This window comes from Lepisma saccharinum, unplaced genomic scaffold (genome assembly GCF_977018435.1).
Source record: "Lepisma saccharinum unplaced genomic scaffold, izLepSacc3.1 HAP1_SCAFFOLD_378, whole genome shotgun sequence".
Taxonomy (NCBI): domain Eukaryota; kingdom Metazoa; phylum Arthropoda; class Insecta; order Zygentoma; family Lepismatidae; genus Lepisma; species Lepisma saccharinum.
In genome coordinates, this window is record NW_028143087.1 from 186,839 (window position 1) to 201,116 (window position 14,278).

Below are 14,278 nucleotides of genomic sequence, written 5' to 3' on the forward strand. Positions count from 1 at the left end.
TATTAATTGTAACAATTATAAAAAATATCATCATTAATACGAAATAATAACCAATTATTGCATGAGTGTCACACATATTTTACCATTCACTAAAACTCACAAGAACCTTAATAATTTTTCATTAATGCTTTTTGTTTATAGAGTGCAGTTATTCATTAATTATAATAATTATCATTACCAACCAATTGTACTCTGTTGCTAGCTTGAGTATCTCTAATAACATGCATTAAAAAATGGCGCCTAGTGCATTTTGCCTCCTATTTACATTACATTTATATTTTTATGAACAAAAGTAATACAGAAATATTGAGAACATTCTAGGGAACAATATAATTTATTTTCAATTGTTTGCCTCCTCGATGGCGCAGTGGTATCGTCGTCACCTTGTAATCAAGGGATCCCGGGTTCTTTACCTGGTTAAGGCACATAGTGGTTCGGATCCCACTTTAAACTGTAGGTCCAGTCCCAATTAGCCTTACCGTGCATAAAGTGGACTTGAAACACCAAATGAATCAAACAATTTTCAATTTTTTATAAAAATTTTCACAGTTGAGAAAATTGAGGTAGTGAGCCTGACACCTCCCCACCCCCCTTGGGTAAGCTAGGGTTAAATAATAGGGATGGGCCAGTATTAGATTTTTGCCAGTTCTGAAGTACCCAGTATATAATTTAATGATATCGATAATTGATATTCTACTATAATTGCAAATGTTTTGTGAACCTTTTTAATTAATGTGTGTGTATCTAGGTGTCTGCAACACATTTTGCTTTTGAAAAAGAGATGTTTTTACTTTACAAGACAAATGTAAATGGGTTTTTCATAAAAATAACAGCGTGGTGGCAAGTTACAGGCTACTTGCAGAAGTATGGCAATAATGTCTGTGTCCACAATACACTAGTACAGTGCTAATACGTGGCTTACAGCTGTGATTTTTGTAAGTAGAAATATTCACTATTCTTGTGACTACAACAACCTGTAAGTGCTGTATTGCATTGTGATTTTTTAAATTATTCATCTTGCATTAAACAAGTCTAACATGGTAGTACCAATACAGGGTGTCTACCAGTGAAGAAGAAGTCAACAGGTAAGTCAAGAAAAAGTCAAGGAATTATGTTTGTGGTCAAGAATTTTTGTTATTTTTTACAGTATAGTGAATTTACATTGTTCTGTACTTGCATTTGATAAAATTGAGTAATTTGAAATCTAAAATTGTATTGGGTTGTGGTTAAGATTTTTTGCTTTCTTTCTTTAAGAATTACTTTCTTGTATGCGTGGAGTTATGTAAAAGTATTAAATAAAGTAATGTGGCCATTCCCCATCCAGAATAAAGTCTGAAGCATTAATTTTTATTAATTTTTATAAATTTCTTGTTAAAGTACAGCTTCAGTTTTCAACTTAACTGGGCTTGTGATAGGGATTTTACATTAAAAAAAACAAACTTTTCTTTAGTGAAATTTTGAAATTGCATGATTCAGATCGCTGATTGACAGAACTTCACTTCTCCACTGCCATGTAACAACAAAGAGTACAGCAGTTAAAGATTACTGTTTATTTTTGAATTCCGATGTCATGAAACTCAAATCAAAGTAAGCCGCGTCATATCGCATATTCTTGCCATATTGTTAGAAACTTGCGGCTTACTGCGAGCCACGCTAGATGTCACAAATGTTTTGCGTGGGCATGACAAGGACAACAGAAAAGAGGCAAACGTTCAACAATTTTTCTTTGTTGGAAGAAAAGTTTCTTGTCTTTGCACTTGCAACTGAGAGTTTTGTATTTCCTTACTTTGAAATTGAGGACTGAAACAATATTAACAATTATTTACAAATAACATTTTGTTACTAATCTTGAAGTTAAGCAATTGTCTATATCCCCCAAAAAAGAGGATATTTCCAAATTTTCCTAAAAATCCACTTGAACCATTTTTATAACCCGAAAAAGAGGACTCTGGTTAGGTGGCAGATCAGCACTTGCTGAACCTCGCCCACGAATAAAGACAATTGAATTGAACTGAACTTGTCTAGGTAATAGAGGACGCCTCGTAACCCTAAATGGTTTGCGTTGCTGCACTGGTTACAGCGAGCTCGCGTGTGTTTCTCGTTCACGGTGCACATCCCCAACTGTAATAGTGGAGTCACCTGTCGCTACGTCACTTCACTTCCGTCAGGGATCATCTGAGCGGTCAGCTGTACAAGAAAAATAATTCTGCAATGCAAGCAATGCGTACATGCAAGAAACGTCATGACATAGTGAAAACATGCATAGTTTCATGTTTGCTGTCCAAATTATTCCGTGTGTAATACCCACCACAGTTTTTGAGGACATAAGTTTTGGAAAGAAGTATGCAATATACACAAGTAAATACAGTATACACCATTAAAGAAAGAAAGGTAATTAAATATATTAAATTAAATCAGTAATGTTTTGTTGCCAAACCTAAATTTAGGACATTTTTTTTTCCTTTTGTCTTTCTTTTATTTTTATGATATATGTAATTCTGTATATTATAAACTAGAGATATATGAAGATAATAATAATAATTTAAAAAATGGGGAACCGGTAAATTCGGAACAAATGACGTTCTGGTTTATTGAAAGGCACCAGGACTTTTACAAATTATGTGTTTATATCCATTAACATAAGAAGAAAATGACAGAATTTCACACTAAATTACAGACTATAGATGACTGGATAAATTATTAGTAATTTTACTGATAAAGTAATTTACAGATATGCCTATGTCAGCTGATACCAATAAAGTATCAGTTAAAATGTCCCATGATGTTTAATGATATGTGACAAAAGTAATATAATTTTGGTATTTATCTTTAATATATTCAAAATATCAGGGTAGCGTACAAAACAAATAGTTCTCTTTCACCTGCTCCTTAAAAGAGAAAAAAAAACAAGTTTTTCCTGAATTAATTATTTTGCTTACACTTTTCTTTTAGGACATTAAGAAAGTATTATTCATTGTTGTTTTAGGTTTTATTTGTGATCGATGAAGGCTGCCGCTTGCTAGACACTTACAGCCCATTTGAAGGGAAGGAGGAACTGGAGACGAGCACCCTTTCCTCTCTTCAGCTCCTGGAAAGAGGGCTGCAGTTGCAGAGGACCTTCTTCGGCCTTCTGGCCAGCCAGGAAAGCTCGTTGCTGCTCACAGGGTTGGACCGCCTCCTCCTGGGAATGAATCCACGAAGTGGAAAGCCTGATCATCTGCTCAATATTGCAAAGTAAGTTAGGATTGCAATAGGGCTGAGGCGATGCCGATGGATCTGTTGATCTGGGTGGGTGACGAAGCTGAAAATTGACCAATGCCCATATACTCACCGATAATTTTTGGAACCAATACCGATGCTGATATTTAACTGATTCCGATTCATAAGGTTATTCAACAGAAATGGAATGTTATTTTCAGCATGACAAAGATAAATTTGCTATGTACATTTCTAATTGCATATTAAATATACATACAAATATATTTTCAGAGATTAAAATTAGTACACAAGCAATTCTTTGAAATGCAAAATGAATTCTTGTTCTAATATTGTAAATTTTGCCCTTAAATGCCGGGTTGTGACAGTCACAGAAGGTATTTGCACCAATGCCGTCTTGTGGCATATTGTCACAAGTAGCATTTTCTCGTAGTATGTGACTTTTTGGACATACTGTGTCTAAATGTTCGGATCTACATGTTTTGAGTTCTGCATGAGTCCTGAGGTATGTAATTAGCAATTAGTAAGGTTTAATTAATTTCATTTTTCTTATATTTGGAGGGGGGGGGGCAGCCCTCTGAAAATCACGTTCAATTTTTTCTGGCTTTACATTTGAAAATATTTTTTCTCAGAATGTGTCTACAATATGTGATCAATTTTTTCCTCGATAATGAAAAACATATCAGACAATATGTATTTACCGTTTTGTACCTTTTCGTCTTTGCTAGCGTGGGGGTCCGACGAATTTCAAATTTTGTAAACAAAAGAACAAGTTTTTCTTTTTTCTTCAGCATTGTGGGGAGAACAAAATTTTAAATTTTCCTCTGTGTATAAGAACAATATTTCATTGAAATGAACCTATTTCTTTAAAGTTATAGGTTTTAAGAATCCTGCAGGACTTTTAATACACACTGTATAATGAGGAAAAATGTAAAATCAACAAAACTTAAATTGTACACACACATATATAGTATGGATGGATGAATGTGAAATCTTTCCTATATCAGTAAATACAGGTATAATGTTTGTGCATACTTCTAACTGATATTTTACTAAACTCAATGATCAAAGCCTGCCAATTGGGTTTTTCATTGAGTCCCATTATCACTGTTTTCTGGCTTTTGAGGAATTTTGCTGCAACTTGCATTGAAAGTGTCTGATTTCCAATAATTGTATAATGGTAACACTTTTACCGTCTATTTAATGTCTCCAAGGTTTGATTCCCAGTGTAGGCTTTGGATCCCACTTAAAACTTTAGGTCCAGTCCCAATGAAGCTACCTTTTCTAAAGGGGCTCAGGACAGTACTGGGTAGTAATATCACAATTGAAAGTCATTGGTAAAGGCACATATTTTTAGTAAATAAAAAGCAAAAATTTGGTACAAAAACAGTCAATTTCGGCTTGAAACTTGATTTCTTTTTTAAAAAAAAAATTGATTTGGTGTTTTAAGTCCACTTTATGCACTTTAAGGCTAATTGGGACTGGACCTACAGTTTTAAGTGGAATCCAAACCACTCTGTGTGTCCACCGGGTTTCGAACCCGGGACCTCCTAAATTTGATTTAAGATCTGCACTTATTACACTTCTAATAGCACCTTTATGTCATTATCATACTATTAGGTTTATTCCTGTATAAAGGGGTCCATTTTTGCTTCACAAATATTTACAGCAGAATTAATCAATTTTCCGTGATTGCATAACTCTCAGGATAATTCAAACTTCAGAAAGTGTCACATTGTTAAATAAACTCTAAATTTTGTGTTTAAGTCTATTTCACCTTTTTGCAGTTTATTTTGTTACAAAACAGGGTAGGAAAATGCACATCACATCTTTCACGAACATGAAACCTGAACATTACAACATGCTATTTCACATTTTGTGTTTTCGTTAAAAGCTAAATATACATGCCTCTACCACTTAGGCTACCAGATCATAAAGTGGTCTTACAAACAAACCTTTCTTACATTGAATGTGGCCCAGTCATAGACAGTACTGGGTAGTAACTAAGGATGGATTATATCGGAAATTTGATATCGTGATATATCGTCATGAAAATATCATCACAGATATTTTTTCCATATCATGATATTGGTGATATATCATCTCCATGATAGATATCGCCAAATATTGCGATGATATATCATTGACATGATATATATTGCTAAATATTTTGACGATATATCACCTACACAATATATATTGGTAAATATCATGATATATTGCCTACATGATATATATCACCAAATATTGTGACGATATATCATCTAGTTGATATCGCCTGAATGATATTTTTTCAATATCAGGGTATCGTCACAATTGAAAGTTCTTCATTGAAACTTCAACCCAGAACTATCTGTGAATGTATGTTCGTTTGAAGTGGGCAATCTAATGCATAGAGGCACATATTTTTGGTAAATAAAACAGCAAAATTTCAGTACAAAAACTGAGTCAATTTCGAGTTCAAAAGTGGTAAATAAAATGAAATTTCGCTGTTATAGCAGTGAAAAGTGACATATAGAATGACATTTTGGTTTTAAAAATGTAAACATAATCCCAAATTTGATTTAAAAACTGCACTTACTACACAAAATAAACATATTCCTTCTAATAACACATTTATGTTGTTACCAGAATATTAAGTTTATTCCATTATAAAAGGGTCCATTTTTGCTTCTCAAATATTTGCAGCAGAATTAATCAGTTTTCTGTGAATTGCATAACTCACAGGATAATTCTGACTTCAGAAAGTGTCGCGTCGGTATATAAACGGTAAATTTCGTTTTTAAGAGTATATTTTGCATTTTGCAGTTCATTTTGCATCATTTCGTGACAAGACAGGGTAGGAAAATGCATCTCACACCTTTCAGAAACATGAAAAATTAACATTACAATGTGTTATTTCACATTTTGTGTTTTCGTCAAAAACGAAATATGCATGCCTCTACTAATGCAACATGTTACTGCAATAAAACTTGACTTATTTTTGTAAGTCGTGAATTGATGTATTTTTTGGCAGGTACGTTGGGTACAACATCCCACATCATGCCCTTTCAGCCGTGCAGATCCTGCTGAATGTAACTTCACATCCTACATCATGCAGCCAGGTCATTAGTGTGTTTACTTCAACCCCAACAAGCAGTTTGGAAATCAGGCATGGCTTTGTTGAGTGCCTAGAAGCAGAGGAGGATGACTGTGGGGTAAGTAGCTGCTGCTACCATTGACATGGTGACAAATGAGTTGAATTGGTTCAAATTTCAACTCCAAAACTAGTTACCATCATTTTTGGATGTTCAAAATTGTAAAAATGAATGATAGAATCAACTAATTAGAACGAAACATTGATTAATATTGTGATTTGAGTGAAAATGAATGCTGAAATAATTTAGTATAGAACTCAAAATACACTGCTCCACAAAATGTAAGGAACGCCAAGGGAACAGAAGGAAACGGACAAAAACAGTTTTCACCAGGGTTTATGAACACCAGTAAGGATACAGATGCAACATACATGACCAGCAACAATCGTAACATCATGAGACCCCAGCAGATAGAACTAGAGTTTGAGAGCACTCGGACTGTCAATATGGTGTGTGACCACCTCAAACACACAAACACATGGCATCTGGCCTCCATGCTCTGGATCAGATTGGTAATCAACGCTGGAAAAATGCAGGGCCACTCCTGTAAGCGGGCATTCCTCAGGTCAGGAAGGGTCGGTGGTGGTGCCTTATGCTGCGCAAGTGGTCGCCCAAGAGCATCCCAAACATGCGAGATGGGATTGAGGTCCGGCGAGCATGCAAGCCACTCAATACGGGTGATGTCTTCTGTTTCGAGGAATAATCATTGTCATCCATTATTGGTGTTCATAAACCCTGGTGAAACCTGTTTTTGTGTTCGTTTGTTTTCTTCTGTTACCTTCGTGTTCCTTACATTTTGTGGAGCAGTGTATATATGTAACCAAGAACATTCTGTCGGTGCCTGACGATGTCAAATACCACACACACTGCACACTGTGAGCTCCATGGTTAGACAGATTTGATGATAAAGTCAGTTGTTGGTGGACATACACATGTTTGACTAACAGGTTATGTATGGTCTGTGCAGTACAATGTGAGAATAAGTGAGAACAGGTGAAGCATGGGTAATCCAGCCAGTGTGATAACGGCCCGTATGCTATGAGTTTAACAGTGTGTGTACCAGTCTGGAATACCTGGAAATCCTGGAAAAGTGAAGGAATTTTTTTTTTTTTTGGAAATGTTCGGGAAATTTACTGTGTTTCTGTGAAAAATCCACATTTTTTGTAGCAGTGCATTAAAAGTAGAGTTTTGAAGGAAAGAGAGGACAAGTAATATAGCATATTGGTTACGTGCGTGTTACTCACTATCTATAAACAAGAATACATTAGGGTATTGAATTTCGTCTACTTACGTAAGTGAGTATGTATTCGTTGTAAACTACGTGTCGGAAGCTTTACTGCTTCCTTCTTCAGGTGGTTGTATTTTAGGCTCGGAACATCAAGTCACGTCGGAGAAGTGTCATGGGAGGATACTAGGTGAAAGGTTTGGGTTAAAAACACTTCATAGTGCTCGACATATACAGAATTAAAACTACCTTTGTTAAAAACCCTTAAAAAACTCGATAAAACATGTTAAAACCACCACTACGGTGTACTTGAGTGGCCATTGAAAGCCCTAGTTTCCTGCCAAGATGAAGCGTGGGAGCAGCTGGCGCTGCACAACAGAGTGGAGGGGTACTTCCCCTCCCACGTGAGATACCTCCCCTCCTTCATTACAAGTATTACATTTAAAAATTGTTGTTCACAAACTATACTTCAGTTAGATATACTGAAATATATATTGACTATTTTCATGTAGAAATTACTACAATAGGTGGTTATTGGAATTTACTACTTTTCAGTCGCTAATATGATGAATAAAATATCAAGATTTCGATATAAAAACTTGGCATGTTTCGGGATCAAAAATGGTATATAAAATTGAATTTCAGTCTTAAAATGGTCAATAGAAACCTATATTTGAGCAGGAATGAAATTCAGTGCAGAAAAGAACTAGGTACTAAAAACAACAAGAAACAGAGCCAGAAATGAACCAAGAGTAAAGATGGACACGGAAGAGTGGAGGGTAGTGGACAGCTTCAAATATCGAGGAAGCATAATTGAGAGAAGTGGAAGAATAGATGAGGAGGTAAACAGAAGAGGACAAACGGGTGGTGGACTATATCAAAGTGTTCGAAGATTAATATGGAACAGGGATGTACCTATGAAATGGAAGAAGGTAATATATAACACACACTATGTGCCAATAATTACGTACGGAGCAGACTTGGACAATGACAGAGAGAGACAAAAGAAAGATGCTGGCAGTGGAAATGAAATTTTTAAGGAGTATATTGGGGAAGACTAGAAGGGATAGAATAAGGAATGAGGAGATCCGACAGACAGTGGGTGTGGTGAAGCTTCAGGACATGATAGATCAGGCACAGATGAGTTGGTTTGGACACATGAAGAGGTTGGATGCAGAAAGACTGCCAGTAAGTGCTTACCATGCACAAGGACTGGGAATAAGGCCAAGGAAGCGACCAAGATATCCGTGTAAAGAGCACATAGCAGAGAGTGTTAGGAGAAGAGGACAAGATTGGAACACTATGGAAAGAGAGGAATGGTGGAAGACCAGGAAAAAATGGAGAGGCTTGGCTTCTATGCCTACCCAGCCAGAGGCAGGAAATGGCGAAGGATGATGATTTAATTTTAAATCTACACTTATTACACAAAATTAACATTTGACTTCTAATAGCACATTTATATAGTCATCAGAGTACTAAGCTTATTCCTCTGTAAAGGTGTCAATTTTTTTGCTTCTCAAATATTTACAGCAGAATTAATCAATTTTCTGTGATTTGCATAATTGGATAATTCAGACCTTGGAGGGTGTCGGGTCAGTAAATAAACCTAAATTTCATGTTTAGGAGTTCATTTCATATTTTGCAGTTCATTTCACATTATTTCGTGACAAAACATGGTAGCAAGATGCACCTCACATCTTTCAGAAACATGAAAATGTGTTATTTCACATTTCGTGTTTTATGCCCCTAGTTATTGGGAACAATACAAATGCTACTGAATATTATTATGATTATGTATTATTTATGCAGTGATTTAAATTTAATTTATAAATTTTTTTGTGAATCATTTGTCAGTACATGACAAGTTCCATATTTACACGTGTATAATACATGTGTGTGTATAATGCACATCCTGGTTTTTGATGGGGTGGACAGGCAAACAATTATATCTTGTATATGTGCAGTACAATTCAGGTTCAAGAAATGGCTTCCTTGGTTGTAGGTCTCTTAAAGCTGCTGCTATGCTGATCAGGACACCAGCAAATGTGTCTAACGTAACAATGTTGAAGGGCTATATTAGTCGCAGCTTTTATTGATGCATGGGAGCGATATTTCCAAATATAGTTTGTGAGGTCATTTATTGGTTATCTTTCGGCTCTAACTTTGGTGTAAGACTTTTGCTCATTCCTTCTTTACTTTTTGTAATGAAAACTATATGCTTTTTTCGTGACTAACGTAACAACTATACGAAGGACATTCAGGACCCTCAAACTAACAGTTAGCAGCACAAGATTTCTTCCATTAAGGCATTTACACACTCCAGATGTGTCATATTGTTTGGCCAGTAATACATTTTAATTATTATTTTCTTTTTCCTTATCTTTTCTTTCATCCAAAATACCATAAAAATCAGAATGTTTCTTCATTTTTTGATGAGCTTATTTCAACAGCATTAGTGTCGCCATCTTGAATGGAATACTGTTGTCATATTCAGAAACTGCAGAATTTAATCTTCACAACGATATATAACATGATAGGGTTCCATAAACATGAAAAATCAATGCAATTGTCACAAAATCAAGGAATGACCCTGTACGGTTTCATGTTGGCTGTCTGAATTATTCTGTGCATTTGGAAAAAAAAAGTGCGCATTATACGTGAGTAAATACGGCATTACACAGAAATGCACTCCTGATACTTGCTTTCCTCTCCATGTCCATCAGTCAATTCTGTTGAATTTTCTCTCTCGTTATTACCTTTGCATGTGAAGTAAATATTCCAGTACTTGGTTTAGTGGGATTCTAAGGGTGCATTTAGCTAAAATATAGTTATAGCATAGACACATGTTCATGTACACTAATTGCTCTAATGATTTAGTCTGGAAAATTTTGGTTCTTGGTCTGGAAAAGTCTGGGAATTTTGTTTTTATGACAGACACACTGGTTTAAACTTTGATAAAACACGTCAGCAGTGGGAATGAAAATACGTGAGTCGTACCGAAAGTAACCGTTGAACCCAACTCTAGAATCCTCTTTAAAGAAAAGTCCGTTGTGCACTGTCAGACATCCACTTCTTCACATCCACTTTCACCTCGTTCTTGTCATCAAATCATTGTCCTCGAAGACTGTCCATCATGGAACCAAACAAGTAGAAGTCTGAGGGTGCCAGATCTGGCTGTACGATGGATGGGGGACCACACATCAGCCTATTTTGCTGATCACCTGATTTGTTGCCAACGAGGTGTGTGGTCATGCATTGTCATGGTAAATGTGAATCGCTTTCAGATTCTTGTGTGGTCTCTTCCTCCTAATAGCTTCTCTAAGCTTAAGATGTACTGCTCGCTGTTGATGGTACAGTCCCATTCCAGGAAATCAAGGAGAATGACACACAATCAACTCATCCACTCTCTGACGATTTGTTTCAGTGGTCGCAGTTGATGGTCTCTCACTGTGCAGTTTGTCTTCAATGCTTGTTTCCCCTTCTGTAAACTTCTTCATCCAAGTGTGCACATTGCTCTTGTCAATGGTGTCATCTCCGTACACATTCTGTAGCCTTCTGTGGATGTCGGACAGTGCACACCGGACTTTTTTCAAAGAGGATTTTAGAGGGGTTCAACGATGGTGCAAATGCATTGATTTAAATGGAGACTATGTTGAGTAGCTGGTTTGTAGACAAGAAGAGTCACTCCAACTACATGTGCAATTTGAACGATCTACATCAGTTAATAAAGGGGTTATGACCACTTTTGCATTACTTTCGGTACAGTTCTCATACGCCAGGAGTTCACCTATGATGTGGAGAATGAGTAAAGAATGCAAAGGTTGTTTAAAAGAATCAAGGATGGCGATGAATTTGTTGAATCGTAACATGCTGGATGACGAACAGCCATAGATGAAGATGCTCTACTAGCAAACAATGGGCGAACATGTGCCGATTTGGTAGAAGAATTACATATCAGTGCAGAAACCATTCGACAACATATACATCATCTTGAGAAAATGATAAACGATATAAGGTGGGTCGATGGGTCTTGCATGACTTGACTATAGCTCAGAAGGCAACATGAGCAGATGCCTGTGTTTCTTTGCTATCATGTCCAAAGAAGGATTCTTTCTGGACAGTGCTGATATGCAACAAGAAGTGGGTTCTTTACTATACTTCACCATGTTGTCATCATTGGCTAGCATCACATGCACCCATTCCAAAATAAGCAAAACCACCACTGCATGAAATGGTGGTAATGCTCTGGTTGGGTGACTGCTTAGAGAATCCTGCATCTCGAATTGCTGCCACCTGGCCAGACAATCAATGCAGCTGTGTACTCTGAGCAGGTGGAACATGTTCATGAGAAACTGTGGTGCCACCACTCATGAAAAGGTGTTCTCTACTTAGTGAATAATGCAAGGCTATTCTTAGGTAACGCCACCCATGGCACCATTCTTTGCTTTGGTCGGGAGACACTCATGCATGCACCTTATTACCCAGACATTGCCCTGTTGGAATACAATATGTTCCATTCATTGGACAAACACGTTTAGGATGACAATTCTGAAACCTAGATAGAGGTAAAAGGTAAAGTTTCCCGTGCATATATCACCATGCCATGAAGGCACATTAGTAGAGGCACGTATTTTTGGTAATAAAAATGCAAAATTTCGGTACAAAAATAATCAATTTCGGGTTCAAAAGCAGTAAATAAAGTGAAATTTCGCTGTTATAGCAGTGTAAAAGTGGCATGTAAATTTGCATTTTGGTTTTTAAAAATGTGAATATAATCCTAAATTTTATTTAAAAACTGCACTATTACACAAAATAAACATATCCCTTCTAATAGCACACTAAATCATTTCCAGAATATTAATTTTATTCCTATATAAAGGGGTCCATTTTTGCTTCTCAAATGTTTGCAGCATAATTAATCAATTTTCCGTGAATTGCGTAACTCACAGGATACTTCAGATTTCAAAAAGTGTCGTGTAGGTACATGGGTGTCCATCCCCTCGAGGCCGTTAATGCACCCCCCCCCCCAAATCATTCATCAAAATCCCCCCAAAGGAATTGTTCATCATATACAAATATAGTTTGCATAAACATACAAGTATTTTACAATTATCCAGTCAGTCGTAGCATGGATAGTATCTTACAATTATCCAGTCAGTCGTAGCACAGGAACACATACAAGCGAAACTACAAAATCATGCTTGAAATCATCCTACAAACTGAAAGAAAACACCAGGCATTATTTATCACTGGCCGAGATGCCAACAATCGAAAGGCGCATGACATTCGAAACCTTTCATTGTAGTTGAAATTAAGAGACTAAAGATAGAAAAAGTACGGCTAACTTCCATGTTTGCTACAGGAAATTGTGTTCTTGTGGAAGTTGTTAGATGGTGAACATCTAATAACCATAACTAAAAATCAATAACAAGTCAATCAAAGGAAACGATTCCCCCATTTTTGTGTGAAGATATGTACAATTGGTAGATAAACTATGACATTTTGCCCCCCCCCCCCCCCCAAAAAAAAATCCCATGATGCAGGCACGTCATGAATCACCCATGTGGGCACCCCTGCATAGGTATATAAATGGTAAATTTTGTGTTGAAGAGTCTATTTCGCATTTTGCAGTTCATTTCGCATCATTTTGTGACAAAACAGGGTAGGAAAATGCACCTCACACCTTTCAGAAACATGAAAAATTAACATTACAATGTTTTATTTCACATTTCGTGTTCGTCAAAAACAAAATATGCATGCCTCTACACATAGGGAATGTAAGGGATTCTCGCTCTTGGCTATTTTGGAGGTGATGTGACCAGCACCATGCTCCAGCAAACCTTTACCCCCCAGGGTTGCTTCCCCAGGTACCCATCGATTTGAGACTGGGTTAGCCCTAGAGCCACTTTATGCATGAACAAGGCTGGGAAAAATCCTAACCTAGATCACCCACCCTGGGAATCGAACCCAGGTCTCCCACATGGCAGTCAGATGCTGTACCAACTAGATCACTCTGGCTCATCCACCTAGCTCTGAAACCTAGACTAATTACAAAGTAGAGTACTCCCAAGAAAAGCTTGCCACAAAAATCTGCGTGGACTATCGCCAACATTCGGGTCAACTCGGTAGCTCCGACCTTCATCCGAACGAAGGTTGACGCGTAGATGGATGTTTGCAAGGCGACAGCCAATCTAGGGGTCTCGACCGACTGAATGTTAACACTCAAATTGAAAACTGTAAGAGGCGCAGCGAATTTAGTACTTTATTACAATTATGAATAATAGTAATAATTTTAATAATACTTACATAATGTGTTCCTAGTCTGCATCTTCTTGAAGTGGATGAATCCACCTCATTTCATCTTCACTGCCATCATAATCCATGGTGCTATCATTATCGCTATCAGTGTCGCTGTCGGCTCCCAGGTTGATGACAATCCATTCGGATGCTTCATCCAATATGTGGTCACTCTCAATGTACTTGTTTTCAATGCTGTTTACGGGGTGCTCCTTCCACGTAGTGCACCCAATAGTCAACCTCACTTCCACATAGTACACCCTGGATTGCAGACTAACGAGGCTCTAACAACTGGCCCCATAGCCAGTATAATTTTGTTTGTGTTGTCCTGTGTTTTGTCCTTATTTGTACTGAGTGCTCCTTTACAGCCTCAGCTTTTAACGAAAGTCAGAAGATTTTAATA

General features: G+C 36.9%; 1 protein-coding gene across 1 annotated transcript in view; it reads left to right on the plus strand.

Annotated features, from left to right (window-relative positions):
• The window catches only part of LOC145982729 (nuclear pore complex protein Nup205-like), a gene marked incomplete at its 3' end in the record, with an annotated part of 239,435 nt that overhangs the window by 119,700 nt on the left and 105,457 nt on the right, over positions 1-14,278 (plus strand). Inside the window, exons 16-17 of the mRNA XM_083116091.1 lie at positions 2,987-3,234; positions 6,233-6,413. Of these exons, the coding sequence (XP_082972217.1) occupies positions 2,987-3,234; positions 6,233-6,413 (429 nt within the window). The remainder of the gene's footprint in view (positions 1-2,986; positions 3,235-6,232; positions 6,414-14,278) is intronic.